We start from the raw sequence: 23,302 nt of genomic DNA on the forward strand, positions 1-23,302 counted from the left end.
TCAGCTGTGACCTATGCTGAAAGAACTAGAAGCACATTTGTTTATTGAAACAGTGAACAAGTAGTCCTGGAATTTACTGTGTAGACTAGGTTGCTCTCGAAAATCACAGAGATCCTATACATTTTTTTTTGTCTTAATGCAAAAAATTTCAAAGAAAGACTTCAAATAGTAAGGATGCCGGAATGGAGATGCCCTACTTTCCACAGGCAATGTAAATGAGTAATTATATAGAATGCAAGGACAGAATGCCAACGGAATGAATGAACCGAAGACCTCGGGCAGGGGAAATCGGTGATGGCTTCCTGGAACAGAAACACAAACAGAAAATACCCGAGGAGGAAAAGGGTTATTTGGCTTAACACCTTCAGAAAGCCAAGGCAGGAACGGATTCAGAAATCATGGAGCAACGCTGCTTAGAGGTTCTAGAGTTGATGAAACAGAGTGAATGATGGGTGGAAATAAGAAGGGGTTGCTGGAATTAAGATGGTGAACAGTTTTGAGATGCTCTAACATTAAGCCGTCTTATTTTGAGACAGCTGAAGCCTAAAATAGTTGTGTTTCGCCCAAAGATGCATACAGTTGCACTGCGAGCAACAGGCTTTCAGCGTTGTTTTCTACCGATGCGCACGTAGAAAAGTCTTAAAATAACGTTAAGGATAATTTGCCGTTCCTTTCGCGGTACTAAGAATCGAACACAGGGCCTCAGCGGCTGGCATGGTAAGATGCTGCTCTTCCACTGAGATGCGAGGTGGAGCCACTGTCATTGGCTCAAAGGCCGCTGCGGCCCTCCTAAAACCGCTAAGGACGCTGGGCCTGTCCGCTTCACCATGACACTGCTTGGAGTGGTCTGTGAGGAGCGGGTAAGGCAGAGAAGCACGGGGCTCTGGATACAGAAAGACGAATTCCCACGCCTGCTCTCAGGTGACGTCAGCCGAAGAATTCAGGGCAGCGCGCTTAAGTCCGCCCCTCAGCGTCCTCACGTAAGACGTGAGTCACCCTGAACTACTGGCTGGTCCCGGAAGTAAAAGCAGGAGGGGCGGAAGAGACGGCGGAAGCGCGGGCCCACGGAGCGGCGGCAGGGGGCGGGGCCGAGATGGTAACGGACGCGCCCAGGAGCCGCGCTGCAGGGAGGGCCATACTGTGACCGCTGCCGCAGGCGCTTGCTCCGAGTAGCCCTGCGGCCCCGCTTCTGCCATGATGATCCACGGCTTTCAGAGCAGCCACCAGGACTTCTCCTTCGGGCCTTGGAAGCTGACGGCGTCCAAGACCCACATCATGAAGTCTGCGGATGTGGAAAAGTGAGGCTGTGGGACGGGACTGGGCCGGGCAGAACCGGGCCGGACCGGGTCGGGTCAGTGTCCGGGCTAGGGGTCGGATGGGCTCGGTGCAGCTTCACGCGGTTCTCGGGGCCGCAAGCTCGGTCTCTCTGACCGACTGTTGATTGACAACTTCAATAAATGGTTCTGTCCCCTGCTTGCGACCACTGCTTGCTGGGACTGTCGCTTCGCATAGTTGAACTGAGCGCGACTGTTGTGGTGGACTTCACCCCTCACCGTTCCTCTTTTTCTTACCTTAGCCCGCGCCACCTTTCTGGGCGCGGATGACCTGTTTCCTTGCGGGCAATGACAGAAAATGGTATTTACGTTTAGCTTTTAGCTTGTCTAGTTCTGTGGTGGGCTTTTGAGGTTCTGAACATGAACCACTGAGTACCACAGACTCATAGTTCGTGAGACCGTTACATTACTGTAATTACTGTGTGACTATTTAGGATGAAGATACATATCCGGAGAGATTTCAGGTTTTTCTTTTTTCCTTTTATTAAGCCAGGTGCTGTGATAAGCACTTGAGATAGGGAAGATGAAAGATAAAAGCCCCAAAGAATTAATAGTTTCCTGTGAGACCGTTATATTGTGTGGCTGTTTAAGATGAGGATGTATACAGATTTATATAGATGTGTGTGAGGGTCAGTATATCTGGGCAGAACATTGATCAAGTCTGGAGACTGGGTGGCAGGATAAAGCCAGCATCCAGAGTGAGCTCTGAGGTGTTTGGGGAGGCCTAAACTGTATCTTGACAAAGTTTTGGGGGCGTCCTGGAAGAGTGTTGCCTCCCATGTCATTGGAGAGTTCTCTGTCTTGCTAAGAAGTTTGGATTTTATATAATAGCCACCTGGTGTAGTTTTTACTCAGTATCTACCAGCATCATGGTTGAGTCTGAAGGATTCTTGGAGGTGTTGTAGAAAATGAATTGAAGGACAGAATGCTGGAGAGAAGGCCAGTAAACAGAAAAGAGGTGATAGAAGCCAAGATGAAGTGCTTAGGTTTGGTGGCCAGTTGATGCATAGAAAGAAAAAGGGCCTTTTTTAAAAAAAAATTGCATATGTAAAAGAATTCTTTTTAAAACACAAGTTGTTTCCAATGTTATAATTTCAGAGTGTTTTTAATAAGATTGTTTTTATTATATGCGTATGCATGTTTTGCTGTATTGCACGTGGGCCTGGTTGGGGGGGCAGAAGAGTGGGCTGGATACCTCGAATCGAATCTTAAACAAGGCCCAGACACCTGATTTCTTATAACAAACATATTAGCAATGATAGAACTGAAAGACAGAGCATTTGAAGCAACCACCTTGATAACAGTGACTCTTACTTATATAACTGGGGTACTGTGCATGAATACTAAATTTTTCCAGATAAACTGGTAAAATCCATAGAGCTATCTTTATTATATTTGGCCTAATTCAGGAAAGTAGTTAAAACTTGTATTTTACAGACTCATTTTGTGGATATCAATCTTTCATTATATTTAATCTTTTAGGCATTTAATATTTTCCGTTCCTTAAAGGTTAAGAATAGATTTTACCTAAATTTATGGTGAAAATGTGTCATTTCACTGTTATTAGCCATCTTAAAAATATGAAAAATAGGCAGCTTAGAAGCCTCAGTTACCAACAGATAGCGTATGTACCCAGTTTTTGTCTTAATATACATCCTAGTTTTCCATCTTTTCTCTAAATAATGATTTTATAATATTTCATCATATGGTTACAAATTTATATAACGATTTATTGTTTTTTGTTTGTTTGTTTGAAACAAGATCTCTACATAGCCCTGGCTGTCCTGGAATTATGTAGATCAGGTTGCTATCAACTCATAGAAATCTGCTTGCCTTTGCCTCCTAAGGGCTAGGACTTTTAAAGGTATGAGCCACCACACCTGCTAATTTATTGGTCATTGAGACAGTCTTTCTACGTAGTCCTGGTGCCCTGGAACTCACTATGTATAGTAGGCTTCCCTTGAACTTGACCGGCCTGCTTCTGCCTCCCTGAGTGGTGGGATTAAGGGCTTGATCACCATGCCTGGCTGTATAACCATTTATTGATTTTGTCCTATGTCTGAAAATAAGCAGGTAAGTTGTGGGGGCTCATACCTTTATCCCAGCACTCCGGAGACAGGCAGATCTGTGAGTTGGAGGAGAGCCAGGGTTACACAGAGAACAAACAAAAGCATATAACCATTTATTTTTAACTGGACACTCAAGAGTGTTCCCTTTTCACTATTATAACAGAAGTTATAAGTGTTTGTGTGGATGATCTAACCTCCCTGTATTTGGGGTTATTTAGTATAGATATCTTACAGTTTATAATATGAGTCAGAAAGTATAAATCTGATTAAATTCTTTGAATGTTTTGCTTTATTGTAGCCCCAGGGAGGAATGTAGGTGTCCTAGAGTCTAGTAAGCCAGTGGCCTCGGGGTGGAAGGAGGACCCTGCCAGCAAGTGTTAGTTTCTACTCCTTCGCTAGGCTTGCTTTTTATCACTAGCTTTGAAATTTCTAAGAAGTTGAAATTTCTGCCAGAAGAGTTGGTCTTCTTCCTTCCATGTGACAGGCTCTTTGTTATTTTTCCTTAATGTTATTATTGATACAGTCATGTAAAAGCACAAAGTTCAGCAGAACCTGGGAGTGTAGTACATTAGGTCATCTCCTAGGTGATATTTAAACTCCATTACTTTTAAACTGTTATGGGCCTTTGATGACCCAGAAATGAGAGAGATGATTCCCATAAAGACCTGTATTTCTTCCCTCTTAAACCTAACTTATTTTATTTGATCATACAGGTTTTTTAAATTACTGATTTTAATATATGCACAAAGACCATTTTTGCTGTGTTCAATAGGAAATACATTTGAAATAATTGAAAAGACTATAGTTAATATATCTTTTCTTGGCTTTAAGTAAAACTAACCTTTAAAGGTTTATTAGCATATATTGTTATGTAATGGGTTTCATGTGTAAACCAGGCTGGCCTTGAACTCAAAGAACTGAGATTACAGGCGTGTGCTATATCCCTCCTTGGAAGAATATAGTCTTTTGGTATTATTTTACCTTACGTAGTAATTGTAACTATTTAGTTGTTGAAGAGTCTAGAAGTTTTAACAAGGAAAAAGGAAAGAAAGCCTTGTGTGCTGTCATAAAGCACTTACATATTTTATTTAGCACCGCTTAGAATTTTACTCAGAGCAAATTTAAATTGTTGCACTTTATGATTATAACTGCAGGAGGAAGAAAGAAGTTCATGATATGCCTATTCCCTAGCAATCAAATTGTTATTTTCATCTATTATTATAATACAGTTTTAAGTATATTTGTTTATTTTTCTAGCCTGTAGTAGATTAGAAATCAGTTGAGAAAGGATATGAATAACTCAGGGATAGAGCCTTCATTCTGGAGCTACTGAAGTTCTACACACTCAGTTTAACTCTGCACAGCCCATTATGTTCTTACACGTGAAGATCACTGCCAAGAAATAGCAATATCTGATTTATGTTTTTTGCTTAAAGACACAGAAAAGTCAACAATTTAAATTAGATAATTTTAAAGCAGCCCTATGGATATATCTGTACTTATGTGAATGTAACAGTTTATCTGCTGAATTCCCAAAAGGAAGAAATTTATCTTTGTCAACAATCTCCCTACCCAGATGGAGACACTGGATAAATCCTAGTGTATTTTAATTAGGAACTCTAACACTAAGTGAAGCTACCCATCTGAGGCATGTTAAAAGGCTATGGTTTAGCATGTTGGACAAAGGCCCGGTGTAAACTTGAACTCTGTGAACTTTTCTTAGCACACAGAATGGTTTTGAGGATCACATTTTACAAGTAGTGAAATTTGGATTGGTCTTAATTATCTTAAAACAATGGTCACTATCCAGTTCTTTCCCTTTGGTTTTTCCCCATGTATCAAGTTTATCAAGTTTAGCACTGCAGAGATTTGATGGTGAACAAGTAATTGATAAAAGCATCTTATATATTCTTTATTGTCATGGTTGTTAAGTCATGGACGTCTCAACTCATTCTGGTAAGTCACAATCAGGTTGGGATGAAACGTAAGGACTCTTCTGACCTTTGCTTCTCTGTAGGCTAGCTGGTGAGCTGCATATGCCATCCCTCCCTGAAATGATGTTTGGAGACAACGTTCTAAGGATCCAGCATGGCTCTGGCTTTGGAATAGAGTTCAATGCCACAGATGCACTGAGATGTGTGAACAACTACCAGGGCATGCTCAAAGTAGCTTGTGCTGAAGAGTGGCAGGAAAGTAGGTGAGAATCTGGGCAGTTACAAGCTCAACATAAAAAAGTATTCAGTAAGGCTATGTGTGCTTTATTATAATTAAACTTTACAACTGTATTATTCTAAAACTCATTTTTCTGAGCCATGAAACAAAGGTTAATTTTACCACTGCTTGAAATATTCATTAAGTTAAAATATACTTGAGCTGAGCTTTGTAGGTGTCTTTTAGTCCAATCAGTACATTGTACTTTAAAGTTTCTGTTTTTAAAGGAAAGCATTCCTTGTCATTTTCAGATTTGTGGGGTATTAAAACCAAGAAAAATGTCTTTTGGTAGTGAAATTAGCAATATTTACTTTGTCCCTATTATATATCTACTATGTGCTTTGAAGGACAGAAGGAAGTGTAAGCCTTGAGTCAGGTCAGCACATGACAAGTTAAATATCAATAAATGTTCAGAAAACAGTAAGAAAGGTTTTATGCTAGTAAATGACAGTAGTATTTAGTAGGATGTTTTATGTGTGTTAGTAGGGTATTTTGTTTTACATACACAATGTGTAATTTGGTGTGCATATGAACACTGATGATGTATATTCTAAATTTCATCATTCTTTTTGTTTTGGTATTTAAGGACAGAGGGTGAACACTCCAAAGAAGTTATTAAGCCATATGACTGGACCTATACAACAGATTATAAAGGAACGCTGCTTGGAGAATCTCTTAAGTTAAAGGTAAATCTGCACCTTTGCTTTTATAAATCATTAGTTTTCTTGGGTGACACTACATCTTAGTTGTGACTCCTTTCATCCTGCTTCTTGCTGTGGCAGGCTTTAGAGCGCAATGTGAGGGAGGTTCTTAATTATTATTATTGTTGTTGTTGTTGTAGTAGTAAATAGTAATTAATTAAAACTGGTTACAAGATATAACCAGTTTTCTGTTTTCTCTTTTTGAGATGGAGTCTTATGAGGCTGGTGTTGAACTTTTGGGCTGAGTATCATCTCCTCTTACTTTGGCCTCCTCAGTGTCTGGAAGTATAGACATGCAGGTTCCTGGCTGAGAACAGGATTCTTTTTTTTTTTTTTTTTTCTTTCTTTCTTTCTTTCTTTCTTTTTTTCTTTCTTCCTTCCTTCCTTCCTTCCTTCCTTCCTTCCTTCCTTTCTTCCTTCCTTCCTTCCTTCCTTCCTTTCTTGCTTTCTTGCTTTCTTAATTTAATTACATTTTTAAACAATATTCTTTAAGGTTGGTGAGCGCTCACTTTGCCTTGGTGGTAACAGTATAAAAGCCAAGAAGCATCTGTCCTTAGTAATGCATTATTAGGTGACTTAGATAGAAACTGCTAGCTAGAAGCTTAGTTTTATATATGAAGAAACAGTTGAACAGAAAAGTTATATCTTATATATTCTTATATTGATTTTTAAATTTGGTGTGACTTTGGATGAGTTTCTTTTTTCTTTTGTAATTTTAGTTTTTGAGACACGTTCTCATGTAGCCTTGGATGGTTCTATTCTATTTATCAGGCTGGCCTTGAACTCACAAAGATTTGCCTGCCTCTGCTTCCCTGGTACTGGGATCAAAGGCATGTGCTACCACACCTGGCTCGTTTTTCTATGAAGATCAGGCAAATCCTAGTGACTCCATGCCACAGTGTTAGGTTAGTGTCGAGTTGTATCTGTATAATCTCTTAGAGTGGAACTGCTCACTCTATATCAGCTGCATTTTAAGGTTTTCTAGGAAGACTGAGGTGAAACAAATGTGGCTTAGATCAATCAATTGTGTCTCAATCAGGAATGAGATTGTTTTAGTTTAAACTATTTTCCTTAAACGTTATTTAGGGCTGGTGAGATAGCTCAGTGAGTAAAGGCACATGCAGCCAATGACCTTTGCTTGGTGGCAAGAGAACCAGCACCTTCAAGTTGTCCTCTGAACTCTACACACAAGCTGTGGCGCATAGAACCCACACACATCCACATTACACACAGATTAAAAAATTTTTTTCCCAAGACAAAGTTTCTCTGTGTAATCCTGCCTGTCCTGGAACTTGCTCAGACTAGGTGCCACCTGCCTCTGCCTCCTGAGTGCTAGGATTAAAGGCGTGAGCCACCACCACCCAGCAAATAAAAAAAAAATTTTTAAGTAAAATTTATTGGCAGCTAAAGTTTCATACATGTGAGGTCATGTATGAAATCCTTGCCTGTGCACAATGTTTTAGCCTCAGCAGATAGAAACTAATTCTTACTAGTTTCTCCCTCTCCAAACTTTTCTGTTTGCTTCCAGTACAGAAACACAAATTTTCAGAAAATACATGTTCACTCACTTATTCATTTGCTCATTTCATCAGACTTATGGTGAAGCTTTGCTGTATGCATTAGTAATTCTAGAAGCCATTGGCATCCTCCAGTGAGAGGGGAGGTGATTTTTTTTTTTATTCTCTAAAGAACTGCAGAATATTGTCTCTTCTGATAAAAGAACATTGCAGGGAGCTTAGGTCATTGATGTTTTGTTGCCACGAAGAGAAAAATAGATTTTTTTTAAAAACCTCATGCAATAGTGATGATTACTTTATGGATTCACGTGGAAGAAGCTGCATTAGCTGTAAGTAGCATCAGGAACAGGAACCAGGCAGTAGACATGGAAAGCTGTAGTAGGAGATAGAATTGTGTGTTTGGTATTCTTAGGGACACTTTGACCTATAATGTAATTCTCAGGTGTTGCTAAAAAAATGTCAGTGTGATGACCACTCTAGTAATGTGCTCAGGCGTTGTCAGACTTCGGTTCAAATCAGCATCATATGCCAGGTTGGCAAAACAATTTGTGCTTGATCTCCCTCCCCCCCCTTCTGTCTCTCTGTCTCTCTCATGGTGTGTGTGTGTGTGTGTGTGTGTGTGTGTGTGTGTGTGTGTGTGTAGGTTCTTGTCTTCTAGCTTGCTTGAGATGAGGTTTCTGGATTTTGCTTATGTGCATAGTATGCTCTGTGTCTATCTTCTAGGGATTCTCTTGACTCCACCCCCAGGAGCACAGTGTTACAGACATGCACTATTGTGTCTAGCTGTATGTAGGTTTTAAGGATTCATTTTTAGGCTTTGTCCTTTGAGTCATCTCTCCACAGTTTGATCTTGCAAACTATTTTTATAAATGGACAAAACCAGATCCCATGTGTAAAGTATTTACTGTGCTGTCTGTTATACAACAAAGACCTCAACAAAGGCTCTCAAATACCAAGTCACTCTGTTTATTGAAATACCAGGACTGAAAGAAGATGCTTTATTATCTAAAATTGATACATGTTAGTTTTTGTTGTAGATGGGATGGCTGAGACTGGAGAAGTGGCTCAGCAGTTAAGAGTACTTACTGATTGTTCTTGTAGAGGACCCAGGTTCATTCCTCAGCACCCACATGGTGGCTCGAAACCATCTAATTTTAGTTCCAAGGGACCTAATGTTTTCTTCTGGCATGTGTAGGCACCAGGAATGCATATGGTGAATGTACATACATATGTGTAGGTTGAACACTCATAATAAATAACTTTAAATAAATACATCTAAAAAATGTATCTTTTTTTAAATGGAATGTTTTTCCAAGCAAATAATTAGAATTTTGTTCTTTAGTGCTCAAAATAATCCTGCAGGGTAGGTACTGGTATCTTTATTTTGTAGATGATTTGGGATAACACACTACCCTTAATTTATGGTTTTGAATATTTGTTATTTATAGATGACTTTCATAGGGATTTATGAAGGGTTTTCTGTTTTATTTTTTTATGTTTTTAAGGTTTATTAATTTGTTTTACATGTGAGTGCTCTATCTGCATTATACCTGCATGCCAAAAGAGGGCATCAGATCACATTACAGATGGTTGTGAGCCACCATGTAGTTGCTGGGAATTGAACTCAGAACCTCTGGAAGAGCAGCAGCCAGTGCTCACAACCACTGAGATATCTCTTTTGTTTTTTGTTTTTTTGTTTTGTGTTTTCAAGATAGAGTTTCTCTCTGTAACCCTAGCTGCCCTGGATCGTACTCTAGCGCAGACTGGTCTCAAATTCACAAAGATCTGCTACCCCTGCCTTCTAAGTACTAGGATTAAAAGTGTTCACCACCACCACCCAGCCTTTTGTTTTTTTTTTTTTTTTTTGTTTTGTTTTGTTTTGTTTTTTGTTTTTAATTTGTACATATAATACTAGTTGAGATTTTAAATCCTGAAATCCTCATAACATTCATCAGTGGCTGGAGAGATGGATCAGTGGTTAATAGCACTGGTTCTCATAGAGGACCAGGGTTAGCATTATCACGTACATGGCATCTTCTTACAACCATAGTTCCTAGTGCTTGTTTGTCTTCTTCTGGCCTCCAAGGGCACCACATACACTTGGTGTATTTACATACATTCAGGCAAAACATGCCTACACATAAAAGAAATCCTTAGAACACCCTTCGAAAGCTCTGTATATTTAGAAGGTATATGTTAGTAAAGTATATTTTCTTAGAGAGTCTAAGTGTTGGGACATGTGACATTAGAACAGAGAGCCTGTCCCTTGCTTTTTGAACCTTGCTCTTTAGTTCTGGAAGTAATTGGTGTGAAAGTGGGCGTGTATTTTATTGTTGTCTCCTTTTTGGTTGTTTAACTTTTATTCTTTGGGCTGTAGTATGGCATAAGAAAAATCACTCACAAAGTTGTGGTAACCTTAACCTGACTAGATTCATGTCCAGCTTTGTGTTTATGAGCTAATCTTAAGATGATGTGAGAGTATGATTAATGAAGACAATTAAATTCCTAATACTATGCCTGTCCCATAGTGATGTATCTATATATGGCTGTTTTCTTCTTGCTTAAAGAAATGATTCTGTAGGACAGTAGCCATGGAAGGCCACTTCTTTTAGCTGCACTGAATCTTTTTAATAAAATATGCTTGGTGTCCATGTGTGTTTTTTAAAGCACATTAGAATAGTTGCTCATGCAGTCTGACTTAATATCTTTGCTCTAAAATTTATCAGCTTAACAATTTTAAGTATATATAGTTGAGAAGGGTTAATTATATTAACATGTAACCAGTCTCCCCAGTATGGGGCATACATGCAGGAACCACCAAGCCTGGCTTTTTTATGTGGGTTGTGGGGATTAAACACAGGGTATCACACTTTTGCTCTAGGCACTTTATTTTCCAGCTCCTAAGATGCATGTCATTTTAATGGAAAAGGTATTTTTCTAGTTCCAAATGAATGTGTCCGAGTACTTTTAAATAGCACCAGACTATACTTACCTTTTACAGAAGCTGTTTTAACTTCCGCAGATTTTCAGTTGATAATTTTCTTACTTTCACTACAGAATGCTTAATTTTATTTTGAGATGGTGTATTTAGACTCTGTTTTGATACCAGTATCAAAATATCAGTTATTTATAGTGTTTTTCAGACTTTCAGAGTGGAGGCAAAGTCCAATTTTCAGTGTCTACATCCAAATTTAGAACTGTATGCCGATGCTATGCAAAAAAATTATAAAAACTTTCTTGCAGCTCTAGCTACTTACATTAAAAGTCTTCATTTAAAATTGTGTATTTCAGGTTGTACCTACAACAGATCATATAGATACAGAAAAATTGAAAGCCAGAGAACAGATTAAATTTTTTGAAGAAGTTCTCCTGTTTGAAGATGAATTACATGATCATGGCGTTTCCAGCCTGAGTGTGAAAATTGTGAGTGCTCAAATTAACACCCTCCATTTTATCACACCACCCTCCATTTTACTACACCACCCTCCATTTTACCACAGTGGCTAGCATGATGCCATGTAAAGGTCGTTCCAAGTGAATAACCATTAAAATATACTTGCCTAGCTACTTTGCCAGTTATTTGCTTATTATTTAACTTGACTGAATGAAAACTGTGACTTAATCTCATTTGTTTAATTAAAAGTGATATTTGTAGAATCGGCAAGTAGGATGTTGGATGTATTTGCTTCATCTATTTAGTTTATGTTTGTGAATATTTTGCTTTCATGCACCACATGAGTGTCTGGTGCCTTTGGGGGTCAGAAGAGGACATTGTGTCTCCTGGAACTGGAGTCAGAGGTGGTTGTGAGCCACCATGTGGGTGCTGGGAATTGTTCCTGGGTTCTCTGCAGAAGTGACAGGTGCTCTACCAGCTGAACCATCTCTCCAGAATAATGACCCATGTGTTAGGATTTTAGTTTATCATAAAATTACCAGATTAATTTTTAGCATAAAAGTGGAAAATAAAACCATAAATATACAAGTATAAATTATCATTTTTTTATATTGTTTTCTATTAGTAGAGGAAAGACTACTTCTGTTCATATGCTATTGGTGAAACATATTTATAGAAATGATAGATAGAACCAAGTGGTACTGGTACTCAGCTTTAATCCCAACACTTGGGAGGGAGAGGCAGATAGATCTCTGAGTTTGAGGCCAGCCTGGTCTATAGAGTGACTTCCAGGATGGCCAGGTCATCACAGAGAAACCTTGCCTTGAAAAATCTAAAAAAGAAAAATGATGAATAGACCTGTAGCAGTTACACCTAATTTTTTACTACTAGATTATACTAGTGTTTCTAATTCTTGTCAGAAAAACTAGAAGTAAAACTTTAATAATGCTTCAGCCAATAAGTTCTAATTAAAATGCCTCCTCCTTTGTATAGCCATCCTAGTTCCCTTTTCATGTAAAAAACTTTTTTTAAAGATTTACAGATTTTTACTTTATATGTGGGTTTTGGTTTGGGTTGGTTAGTTTTGCCTGTATGTAAATGTATGAAGATATGTGATTGGTGCCTGTGGAGGTCAGAAGGTGTCAGATCCTCTGAACTGGAGTTACAGGTGTTTTGTACTGCCATCTGCATGCTGGGAATTGAACCCAGGTTCTCTGATAGAACAGCCAAGGGTTTAAACCAGAGCCATCTGCACAGGATTCCATTTTTAAGAGTACCTAGATGGATTTTTATTAGACTAGGGCTCTTTCTAGACTGACTTCTTCCTAGCACTGCAGCACATCCATTCTAAGTAAGATAAACGCTACAGGTTGTGACCGAAGGTAGGTAAGCGGACGTCCGGGAGCGGTGGTAGAAAGCTGAGGGAGTGGACTGTTTTCAGAGAGGAGTGCATGGAGGAGAGCAGCACGCTCTGCACAGACATTTGCTTACTGCTGTTAGTTAGGCTCTCGCTCCTCACGTTGCCAAGAACAGCTGGATAAATGCTTAGAGTACATGAAGGATGTAGAGATAGACAATGTGGTTGGAGACTATACTTGAGAAGGATTCCCAGGAGAAAGAAAAATGGCTAATAGAGATTATGACGTTGACAGGTGTGTGTGTAACTGTGGGGACGACTTTAGTGTGCAATATAGGTGCTCATAGGAGCTTGTGGCTTATAGAGGGAGGAGACGGAGAACCCTGATGGATTTCTGAGAATGAGTAGATGAGGCAGACCTTAAAACTTGGCTATGTGGGAGACAGACCTCATGCTATGCACTTGCCTGCAGTGTCTCAGCTGAGGACAATGCTATGTTTACTCCCATCTTGGAAATGGAGGACAAGAGACAGTAATTGATTTACCCAACTTTGTGCTTGCTCAAAATCCTCTAGGATTAGCCTTTGACAGGAAGACAGATAGACCTTGATCGTGGTAGTGAGGCAGAGTGTTGGGTTTGGCTATGTCCACCTCTGTTCTGGTGGGTTCAGAATATGGATTTTACCATGATTCTCTAAGCACATTAGAAATTTGTCTTAACATTTCAAGGCAAAGGACATTTTCATTTAAAAAGAATGTTTTGTATTCTTTGAAAGTTACATACATTTGTATTGGTCATATCCATCCACCAGTATCTCCCTCTAAGCCTCCTAATGCCCTCATACACCTTTACAACATTATGTCCTCTTTTTTATTATTAATAAACCACTGAGTCCAGATAGTTCTGCCCATATGCTGTGGGCATGTGACTGTCCACCAGGTTTTAACCAAGCAACTAGCAGCAGCCTCATTTCTAGAACAGTCATGAGTGCTGCACAGCTCCTCGGTAGCTGTCACTACCACAGCTCCTCCAGCGGGGATGGGAGGGTTTGTTTGTTTGTTGTCGTTTGTTTTAAAACTTGTTACACGGGCAGTGTTGTACTTTATTGAGAAAGTAGATAGAAATTTGTGAGAGTGGGTCTAGTTGGTCAGGTGAATAAACTTCAGCTACATATTGGTAAGTGTTCTGATGTAGTGATAGTGGGCACGAGTCATTCATTGATAAGTGATTGAGGGTATAATGTTGAGTCCTGCTGGTAATGAATGACCTGTGGCAGTCATTTTTACAACCTTTACTAGGTGCCTTCCTCTGAAGCCCCTCTTTCCCTTAGTACACTACTTCTCACCTTCCTGATGCTGACCCTTTAACACAGTTCCTCATGTTGTAGTGACCCCAGTCATAAAGTTACTTTGTTGTTATTTCATAACTGATTTTGCTACTGTTATGAATCATGATGTAAATATCTGATATATAGGCTTTCTGATGTGTGACCCCATGATTGGGTTGTTCAACCCCTCTTTCCCCAGGGGGTCATGACCCCACAGGTTGAAAACAGCTGCCTTAGAACTTTTCCTGGTGTAAAACACACTTTTTTAATTGCTTTTAGGTTTTTTGTTTGTTTGTTTTTTAAGATTTTACTTATTTATTTTATATATATATATGGGTAAACTGTCGCTTTCTTCAGACACACCAGAAGAGGGCACCAGATCTCATTATAGATGGCTGTGAGCCACAATGTGGTTGTTTGGATTTGAACAAAGGACCTCTGGAAGTGCAGTCAGTGCTTTTAACGGCTCTCTCCAGCCCTTACTTTTAGTTTAATAAGACCTTGGAAAGACTGTCTTACATCCTCTCAATTGCCAGGAGTTTGGTGCAAATAGTGTTTTCTTCTTAGTCACATCTAAGGTTGTTTCATTTTGTTTTGTTTTTTTACCTTTTTTATATTGCTTTACTTTTAAAAAGTTCTTAGAATTATTTGGAATAATAGTAATGTTGTATTCTTACTGTTTTAGCTTTGTCTGGAATGCCACTGAAGATTTTTGTTGTAGACTTGCTGGATTGTGCCCATTATATTTATTCCTTTGTTTCCTTTTGTTTTTGTTTTTATGAGACAGGCTAGCCTCAAACTCTCAGAGATCTGCTTACCTTTGCCTCTTAGGTGCTGAGATTAAAGGTGTGTGCCACCAAGCCTGGCTTATTTCTTGGTTTATAAGGTAATTATAAAACATTCTAAAAATGCTCCTGAAATAATAGAAGCCATTTATATAATAATATAACATTTTATTTTCTTGATATTTTTACTTATGAAATTTCTTTCCCACCTTAAATTTTAAGTTCCAGATCTAGAGAAGCTTTGCTTTTGTAACAAAATCAAAATTCCCATGTAGAGAAATTCCTTAAGGAAAAAAATTAAGGGCAGTTTGGGGCTTGCCTATGTGGGTATTGGGTTTTAATAATTTTATGTGAGTAGCATTACATATAGCTTATTAGATATTTTTTCTAAATTACTTTTCTTATCAGCACATTTGCATGGATATGTGGGAAGGGGTCTGCTGGGGGTCAGACTCAGAACCGTGCACATGGTAGGCAAGTGCTTGTTGCATTGCTGTGTTTAGGGTAGGGTTTTATAGCCATAATAGATTACTGTGTCCTGTACAGCTCATAGAACTTGTCTAATAAAATATCTAAAAATCTACTTTTGTTCTAAATGTTATTTAGTTTTCAACTTTTTCTTTTTCTTTTTTCTTTCTTTTTTTAAACCAAGATAAGGTGTTTACACCTAAAGGGTTCGCATTTTTATTTTTTAGTTATTTTTAAACAAATGATTGATGAAATAATTCAACACCTTACGTTCCAGAAAATGGCATGGTTTTCCAGCCTCCTGTGAATATACTGTATGATCAGTCTATTATATCTGATTAATACAAGTTCATGCTTTTTGTGTTGTGGTGAGACATTAAAGAATACAATTTAGACTGGTTGAAGCACAAGTATAGTAATCCTTAAATGTGGTCAAACCTATGTAAGCCACAAGTTTGACTCCATCGTCTTGGGACTTAATGTCGTACCATGGCCCATCCATCTTCATCGGTTTCATTCTTAGTATGGTGAAGGGACTCGCTGCCTTTCTCAGCTCTTCGGTATGTTTTCATCAAAAGCATTTTTTCCAAATTCTGAGTACTGGTACCTCGGTGATGACTATTGGTTAGTGGTGTAATGTCTAACCATTATGGGTAGTTGGGTGAATGTGGTCCATCTTCTGTTCCAGTGCTTTCCTAGATTCTGAGTATATTGAATAGGAACATCCTTTTATCTCTGGGACAGAGAATTTGATGTCTGTGCAGACATAGTTTTTGTTAGAAATGTCCCATAGAATTATTAAATCATGCAGAGAGACAGGCTGTCCCAGACCATTTCATGCCCTCTCTCTTTACAGGTGGTGGCAAGCTGGAGTAGTCAGTCAGTAACTTGTTCTGAGGTCATTGTTTCTTTTTCTTTTTAAATAAGGTATTTTAAGACAAGCTGTTACGATTCATAGACATTACACCTCTTAAATGAAACACATAGATGTCATAGCTCACCTTTTTTTTCTAGTCATGTAGGATAATACATTAATTATAAAAGAAAAATTAAGATAATAGGCATAGGCTATATTTTAATATGTAATTGGATAACTTGACTATACTGAAGATAAGAGATAGTTAGCCACTTAGATCTGTGTACTGAATAACTATGTATGTGAGAGCTAAGAGCGCAGTCTGACAGCTACAAGCTTAGTGTAGTTACACTTAGCTACATGAACAGTGTCGATCTTGGTGATGTAACTTTCCAAAATGGCAAATAAGCTCTAAATAAATTTTTTTCCTTGCTTTTGGATGACATTTGTATTTATAAGATTGTCGTGTAATTTTTAGTAGGTTTATTTTAACCTATATAAATGCCAGATGAGGTATTTGATAGCCCAGCATGCAGAAGAGCCTAATTGGTTGCGCCAAACTGGAGCATACATTGGATGATCTTATTTCATGTAAAGTGAGTGAACATACGTTCCAACAAGTGGTTATTTAATTGATACATGGAATCAGTATTTTCTTAAAAAGAAACATTGTATTTATAATACTTGGGTATGTCTTAAATCATATATGTATGTATGTATTTATATGTATATGTACACATGTCATGAGTGTTCAGAGGCCAGAGATCTGTATCTTATGTTTTCTGTTGTATTTCTACTTGATTTTTTTGAGAAAGGGCCTCAAAATCCACTGAGTCTGGAATTTGCTGATCCTGTCGCTGCCTCCTCAGAGCAGGGTTATAGGCACATGTTGCCATGCCTGGCTTTTGCGTGGGTGCTAGGGAGCAAATTTAGACCCTAATGCTTGCACAGAGCTCTCCACTGCTTGAACCAGTTCCTCAGCCTAAAGAAGTATCTGCTTTATTCTGTGCTTTTGATTCAGAGTACATAGCTTTATGCATATGTTTAAATGTACATGTGGAGATCAGAAGTCAACCTTGAGTGTTCCTCAGATACCATCCACCTTCTCTTTTTGAGACTTTTGCTGGTCTAGAACTTAGACAAATACGCTAAGCTGGTGAGCCTGGGATCCAATACCTGTTTGTATCTGCTTTCCTCACAAATCAACCTTCCTTTATCTTAGGAAACTAAAACCATGTTAAATAACCTGCTAAAGGCTTTGAGGCCAGTTAGAACTAGGGTGAAGAACCTCAAATCTAAGTGGTCCCTGACTTGGAATGCTTTAACTTATGGTTATTTTGGCTTTATGGTGGTTTCAAAGTGATGAGCATTCATATTTTAAAAAATAATTACTTATTTTATGTATGTGAGTACACTGTTGCTGTCTTCAGACACACCAGAAGAGGGCATCAGATCCCATTACAGATGGTTGTGAGGCACCATGTAGTTGCTAGGAATTGAATTTAGGACCTCTGGAAAAGCAGTCAGTGCTCTTAACCACTGAGCCGTCTCTTCAGCCCAAGCATTCATTCTTAACTATATGTTGGTATCTTAGTTAGGGTTTTACTGCTGTAAACACACACCATGGCCAAGGCAACTCTTAAAAGGACAACATTTCATTGGGGCTGGCTTACAGGCTTCCAGGTTCAGTCCATTATCATCAAGGCAGGGACATTGGCAGCATCCAGGCAGGCATGGTGCAGGAGGAGCTGAGAGTTCTATATCTTTATCTGAAGGCTGCTAGCAGAATACTGACTTCTAGACAGCCTAGGACAAGGGTATAAAGCCCACAGCCACAGTGTCATGCCTACACCAACAGGGCCACACCTAATAGTGCCACTCTGTGGGCCAAGTTTACACTATCACTGGTTTACTCTCTGGCTACGGTGGTCTCCCTGCCCCCATGGCTATCCTCAAGGTTTACTTGCTGCTGAACAGCTGACATCCACAGTCATCCGTCTCCTGCGGCTAGTTTGTCACTACTTGCTCCAAACCCGGAGCCTCGTAGAAAGAAAGCCTGAGAGGCTTGTAATTTATCAGTCAGATTTATAATAGTAAATCCTCAACCCACAAAATGCCTACACAAAGAACTCAAAGCTCAATTGATATTGATACAAGTTTCCCACCTAGATTGGACAAATTGTCCCACATTACTTTATTGCTCTTTGATGCTGTCCATAGCTACCTGTGGCTATTTCAAGCCATTGGATCTGGTTCATCTTCCTCTCCTATAGGTTCCATCTTGTCTCATTGTCTCTATCTCCCTCTCTGTCTCTCTGTTTCTCTTTGTACCCATCTCTAAAACTCTGACTTCCTTTTCCACTACCCAATCCCAGGCTCTAGCCTTATCTTTCACCTGCCCTCACCTCTGTGCAGACAGCAATCTACATTTCCTCCCTTTTGTCCAAGTAAAAGGTTCTTTTCTCTGGGATACAGATTGAACACACATTTCACATTCAGATTTTGGATTGTTGGTCTTATCAATGTGTGCAATGATACTAACAATTCTCAATGAACTAGAGCTGGTCAGCTGTGCAACTAGAAATGCCTGATATCCTGCATCCCTGCATTGCATTGCTGAGCTGTGATGTTGAATAGGTCTGATGCGTTCAAAACATCTTAGACAGGTATTTTCATCTATAGTGGGCTTTTAGGACATAGGCATAGACCAGGGAGAATCATTGTGAATTTGTTTTTTTTTTTTTTTTAATGCTTCTCTCTTTTTTTCTTTTAGTAAAGAAATAAAGTGTGAATTGTCATTAACATTAATATACTGTTCTTTTCCCCCCAGAGAGTAATGCCTTCCAGCTTTTTTCTGCTATTGCGGTTTTTCCTGAGAATTGATGGGGTACTCATCAGAATGAATGACACAAGGCTTTACCATGAGGTACTGGTGCTCGTGTGATGAGCGTTCTGATTGATACTGAGCCTGTTATGTTTCAGTGTCACCTAAGAACTTGAGATTAGATGATGTCTCTTGTCCTGTGGTCATCCGTTAACCCATACATTTGAATTTTTACATTTACTGACTACACATTGTTGGCAAACACTGTGTCTTTTTTTTTTTTTTTTTTTTTTTATTAAAAGCACTTCCTGGTATGAATGCTTTGACCAAAATCTTGTATACATTTAGTTTGTGTTTAAGGCAAACTGTCCCTTGGCTTCTGTATAAAGTCCTGATGTTAGGTGGTAGCATATACCTTTAAACTCCAGCACTTGGGAGGCAAAAGCAGGTGGATCACTGAGTTTGAGGCCAGCCTTGTTTACAGAGCCAGTTCTAGGACAGACAAGGCTACACAGAGAAACCTGTCTCTAAAGACAGAAAACAAACAACACAAAAAGAAATTCAACTTAAACTGCTTCTGAACTTTGTATCACATGATTACTTGGTGGTAATTTTAAGGGTGGAAAACTGTCTTCTGTTTAAAGTAACTGATAACATGCAGGTCTTCGTCTTAAGTGTTAAAGAGGGAATGAGTTTAAATCGAGTTGTAAGATTTTTTCTAGTATCTTTAGAGCACCCTGTCTCTTCTGAATACTTAGGAATGAAGAATTAGAGGAGATACCAGAACTGTTAATTATGGTCATAATAGCTCATGCTGTGGTGACTAAAACGTGACATAGCTCACTTAAGGTACCCATAAGAGGCAGAGTTGGATTCGAACCTGTTGGATTGGGGTTAGATTGACATCCCCCTGCCTCCTCCCACCGAGTCCCTTATTTAGACATTTGTTTTCCCTCTTGAAACAACATGGTGACTGTGATTATCCTCCCCCTCTCCCTCTCCTCCTCTTTTCCTCTTCTCTTTGTTATATAGCCATGGGCTGTTCTAGAACTCAGTCTGTGGATCAGGCTGGTCTCAGAGAACCATCGTCCTCTGCTGAGACTCGAGGCACTCCTTACCACATCTGCTAGCCTTTTACTTTTCTCTCATCTGAATCTCACAAATGCTATTTATACTAAATTATATTTTTAATGAACTTATCTTAAAAGGTTATATAATGCAGTAATTTATAAATATTTATTATGTAGTTGATCAGAGTTGTATATACTTGAACATTCACAGCAATATTGTTCCTATAACATGAAGGAACTTAATCAATTTGATTGATTTGTTTATATCCATATAGTAATAGCATAAAAATAGACATCCATCAACATTGATGGTAAAGGATAAAATTGAGCTAATTCAGAAAGGTGATTATCTTAGTGTTGAATTTTTAAAGTGAAGTGTGAACTTATTTAAGATTTGATGTAGAGGGTTTGAAATGGGTAAGGCTGTGTTATCAGAACTAGCGATGATTGATAACTTATTTTTCTTATTTATACTTTTACATTATTGACTATGATGAACATTAATTTTTTCTTGTTTCTTATTGATATAAAAGACTGAAACCTTAAAGAAATACAATTTTGTAGTTTTTTAAACTGAAAAGTGTTTATCCAGAAAGCAAATTGTGATAAATTGCATTTTTCATTCTGCCTGCCTTTCTTTCTCCTCTTTTCCCTTCCTTCCTTCCTTCCTTCCTTCCTTCCTTCCTTCCTTCCTTCCTTCCTTCATTTCTTTTTCTTTCTTTTTTTTTTTTAAATATATCTCTGGCTATCTTAGAACTTACTGTGCTGTTCATAGAAATCTGCCTGCCTCTGTTTTTCTAGTGTGCTTGGATTAAAGGTGTTTACCACCATGCTTTGCAAAATGCACTTTTTAAAACTTAACTTTAAAAGTCTTAAATGGCTGAGTTTGAGGCTAGCCTGGTCTACAGAGTACGTTCAAGGACAGTTAGGGCTACATAGAGAAACAGTCTTATATGGGAAAACTGTACAAAAGGGTGATTTGTTTTGTTTGCTTGTTGATTTTAGTCTGTTTTATAAGGAGGATTTTGTAAAAATATATATATATATATATATATATATATATATATATATATATATATAAATGTATTGTAATTTTTTTTGTTTTTAAATATAGGCTGACAAGACCTACATGTTACGAGAATACACATCCAGAGAGAGCAAAATTGCTAATTTAATGGTAAATACTTAAATTTTAAGTGTTTTATATATTGAATTTTAATAATTTATTTTAAGTCTGTTATCTCACTAATCCCACCCATTTGTCTAAATTTGTCTAAATTTGCATCAGAAAATGATTGCCGAGGACCAGCCTCTGCTTGGAGAGGGGTTCTGAGAGAAGGGGTGTTTGAGAACGTCACAACAAAACAGCGGGAGTCAAACTGAGGGCACAAGTTGACAGCCTATGTTGTGCTCTAGGCAGCTTTCTTTTGCAGTTCTAAAAAATCTCTGGGTAGCTTTTCTATTGGCCTCCAAAAGCTCAGTTTTTAATTTACATATTAATTCAGTCATTACTCCAGGTTCCCTTTTGATTATCTTATGAATCAGCACACCTTGACCCAGACCTCATGCGCACTTTTTTTTTTTTTTTTAATATTACTGTCTGTATATAAGGGTCTGGGCCTTAATTCCCTCTGTCCCTGTCTGACTTGGAACTCAAGAATCTGTCTGCCTTTGTAAGCAAACAAAAAACTTCACTGATGGGATCTCCTAAATCTCTGTCTCTGTCCTTAGTATCTTTCTGACTAGTTGCCTCACAGCATGGCTGCTTTTGTTCCTTTAGATTTGTGAAGCCCTCATTCATATAAATCATACTGCAGCCTTATATTTTACATATTTGAGAGATTATATATTCTTGAACTCATACTTTCAGAATTCTTTTACAGCCTTATAGGCTGTCCTGAAGGTCCCAGCATTTACCATTTTGCTGAGTCATTAGCTACACCTTTGTCTCCTGGACTCATGGAGTCTATAATGTTATCCGGGAGGACATTCTTTAAAGGAGGAATGTGAAAATATGAACATCATTATACAAACAGGCCTCATGCCCTGTTTCGGACGAGGCAACTATGTCCTTCCACCCTACCAAGGCAGCAGTGTTCATCCTGGGCTCTGCAGGCTGGGCCTGTTGGAGTTTCTTGAAGATCAACAAAGCTGTTGAATGGGAAATACCTGTTATTTGGGGAGCACTTAATGATACTTCTTACATGGATGTGATGTTCACAATTTTGAAATTAGCATGGTTTGTGAATGCTTATACTAGAAGATTTCAGAAATTGAGCCATAACTGAGAATATACTAATAAGATTTTATGTTTTTTCTAGCATGTTCCACCTTCCCTCTTCACGGAACCTAATGAAATATCACAATATTTACCAATTAAGGAAGCAGTTTGTGAGAAGCTAGTATTTCCAGAAAGAATTGATCCTAACCCCATGGACTCACAAAGTACACCCTCAGAATAAAATGTGATATAGCATACTCTCCATGTGGAACCTGACTGGATACCTTGGCAATTTATAGGGGTATTTTTATTATGAGAATTAATTTTCTTGCTTTTGTGCAGATTTTCTGTAGCCTTAAAGGAAAATAAAAGATTGTTGCAGGCAGGTTCCACTCAACTCCTAATTATACTGTCTGCTTTTAAGTTTCTGCTCCAGAGAGATACATGCTCTGGAGCTTAATTTGGATTCTTAACTCATCACAAATTGTGACCTCAGCAGTGATGTGTATGTGTCTCATGAGCGGGACATAATCTGCATCCATCCTGAAGAATTGTCTTCTACTGTGAAGAGGCTGACCTGCAGACGCCATCACTGAGCCCCGATGCCGTGTGACCTTCCCAGGATTCTGACTGCATGCTGATGTGCTACTCTGGCTCTTGGCTGTGGGCTTTCTGGTGTTTATTCGCACTTCTGGAGAGTTGTGACATGTCACCTACAAAATTAATCTTGTATTATTCATTAGTTGGAATTTCTGGGCAACATCATATTGTGTGTGTTTGTACACACGTGTTTTTTTAATCTTTTCATTTAAATGTCTTTGTCTCTAAGTAGTTAGATTACTTATTTTGATAATTCATTGTTAAAAATTGTGGAAAATTAAAATGAAATAATTGACTTTTTTTTTTTTTTAATTAAAGAGGCCTGAGGTGGGGAGGAGGAGTGTGCTTCTGAAGATTGTATTAGTGTATTCCTGTGAGGAGTACCAAGGTGTGTCCTTGGCCATTTCTAAATATGACATATGCCATTTTATATTTATTTGTCCAAGTGTCTTTTGTAAGAGGAGAATAAATAATAAGGAATTATGTATCCATAGTTTGCTATTTATTTCAACTTTTCTTAGAGCTTAATTGAAGATTGGGTTAGGATGTATCTTTCTCATTCATTAT

The 23,302-nt window shown here is 38.4% G+C and overlaps 1 protein-coding gene across 3 annotated transcripts; it reads left to right on the forward strand.

The window, feature by feature from the left end:
• The first annotated feature begins 1,100 nt into the window (after positions 1 to 1,100).
• Positions 1,101 to 23,222, forward strand: TIPRL (TOR signaling pathway regulator). Of its 3 annotated transcripts, none has more exons than XR_013975297.1 (7): positions 1,101 to 1,298; positions 5,421 to 5,600; positions 6,201 to 6,300; positions 11,124 to 11,255; positions 14,743 to 14,797; positions 18,851 to 18,946; positions 21,029 to 21,050. XR_013975297.1 is itself a non-coding variant. In XM_080927190.1 (7 exons), the coding sequence occupies exons 1-7, from the start codon at positions 1,195 to 1,197 to the stop codon at positions 22,374 to 22,376; spliced, it is 816 nt and encodes a 271-aa protein (XP_080783316.1). In that variant the 5' UTR covers positions 1,101 to 1,194; the 3' UTR covers positions 22,377 to 23,222. The 3 variants fall into 3 exon arrangements, 2 of the variants coding, with proteins under 2 accessions (XP_080783316.1, XP_080783317.1); XM_080927190.1 differs by lacking the exon at positions 14,743 to 14,797 and adding an exon at positions 22,236 to 23,222 and having other exon boundaries at positions 21,029 to 21,091; XM_080927191.1 differs by lacking the exons at positions 11,124 to 11,255; positions 14,743 to 14,797 and adding an exon at positions 22,236 to 23,222 and having other exon boundaries at positions 21,029 to 21,091.
• The last annotated feature ends 80 nt before the right edge of the window (positions 23,223 to 23,302 follow it).

The sequence above is a fragment of the Micromys minutus genome (assembly GCF_963924665.1).
Source record: "Micromys minutus genome assembly, chromosome: 1".
NCBI classification, from domain to species: Eukaryota; Metazoa; Chordata; class Mammalia; order Rodentia; family Muridae; genus Micromys; species Micromys minutus.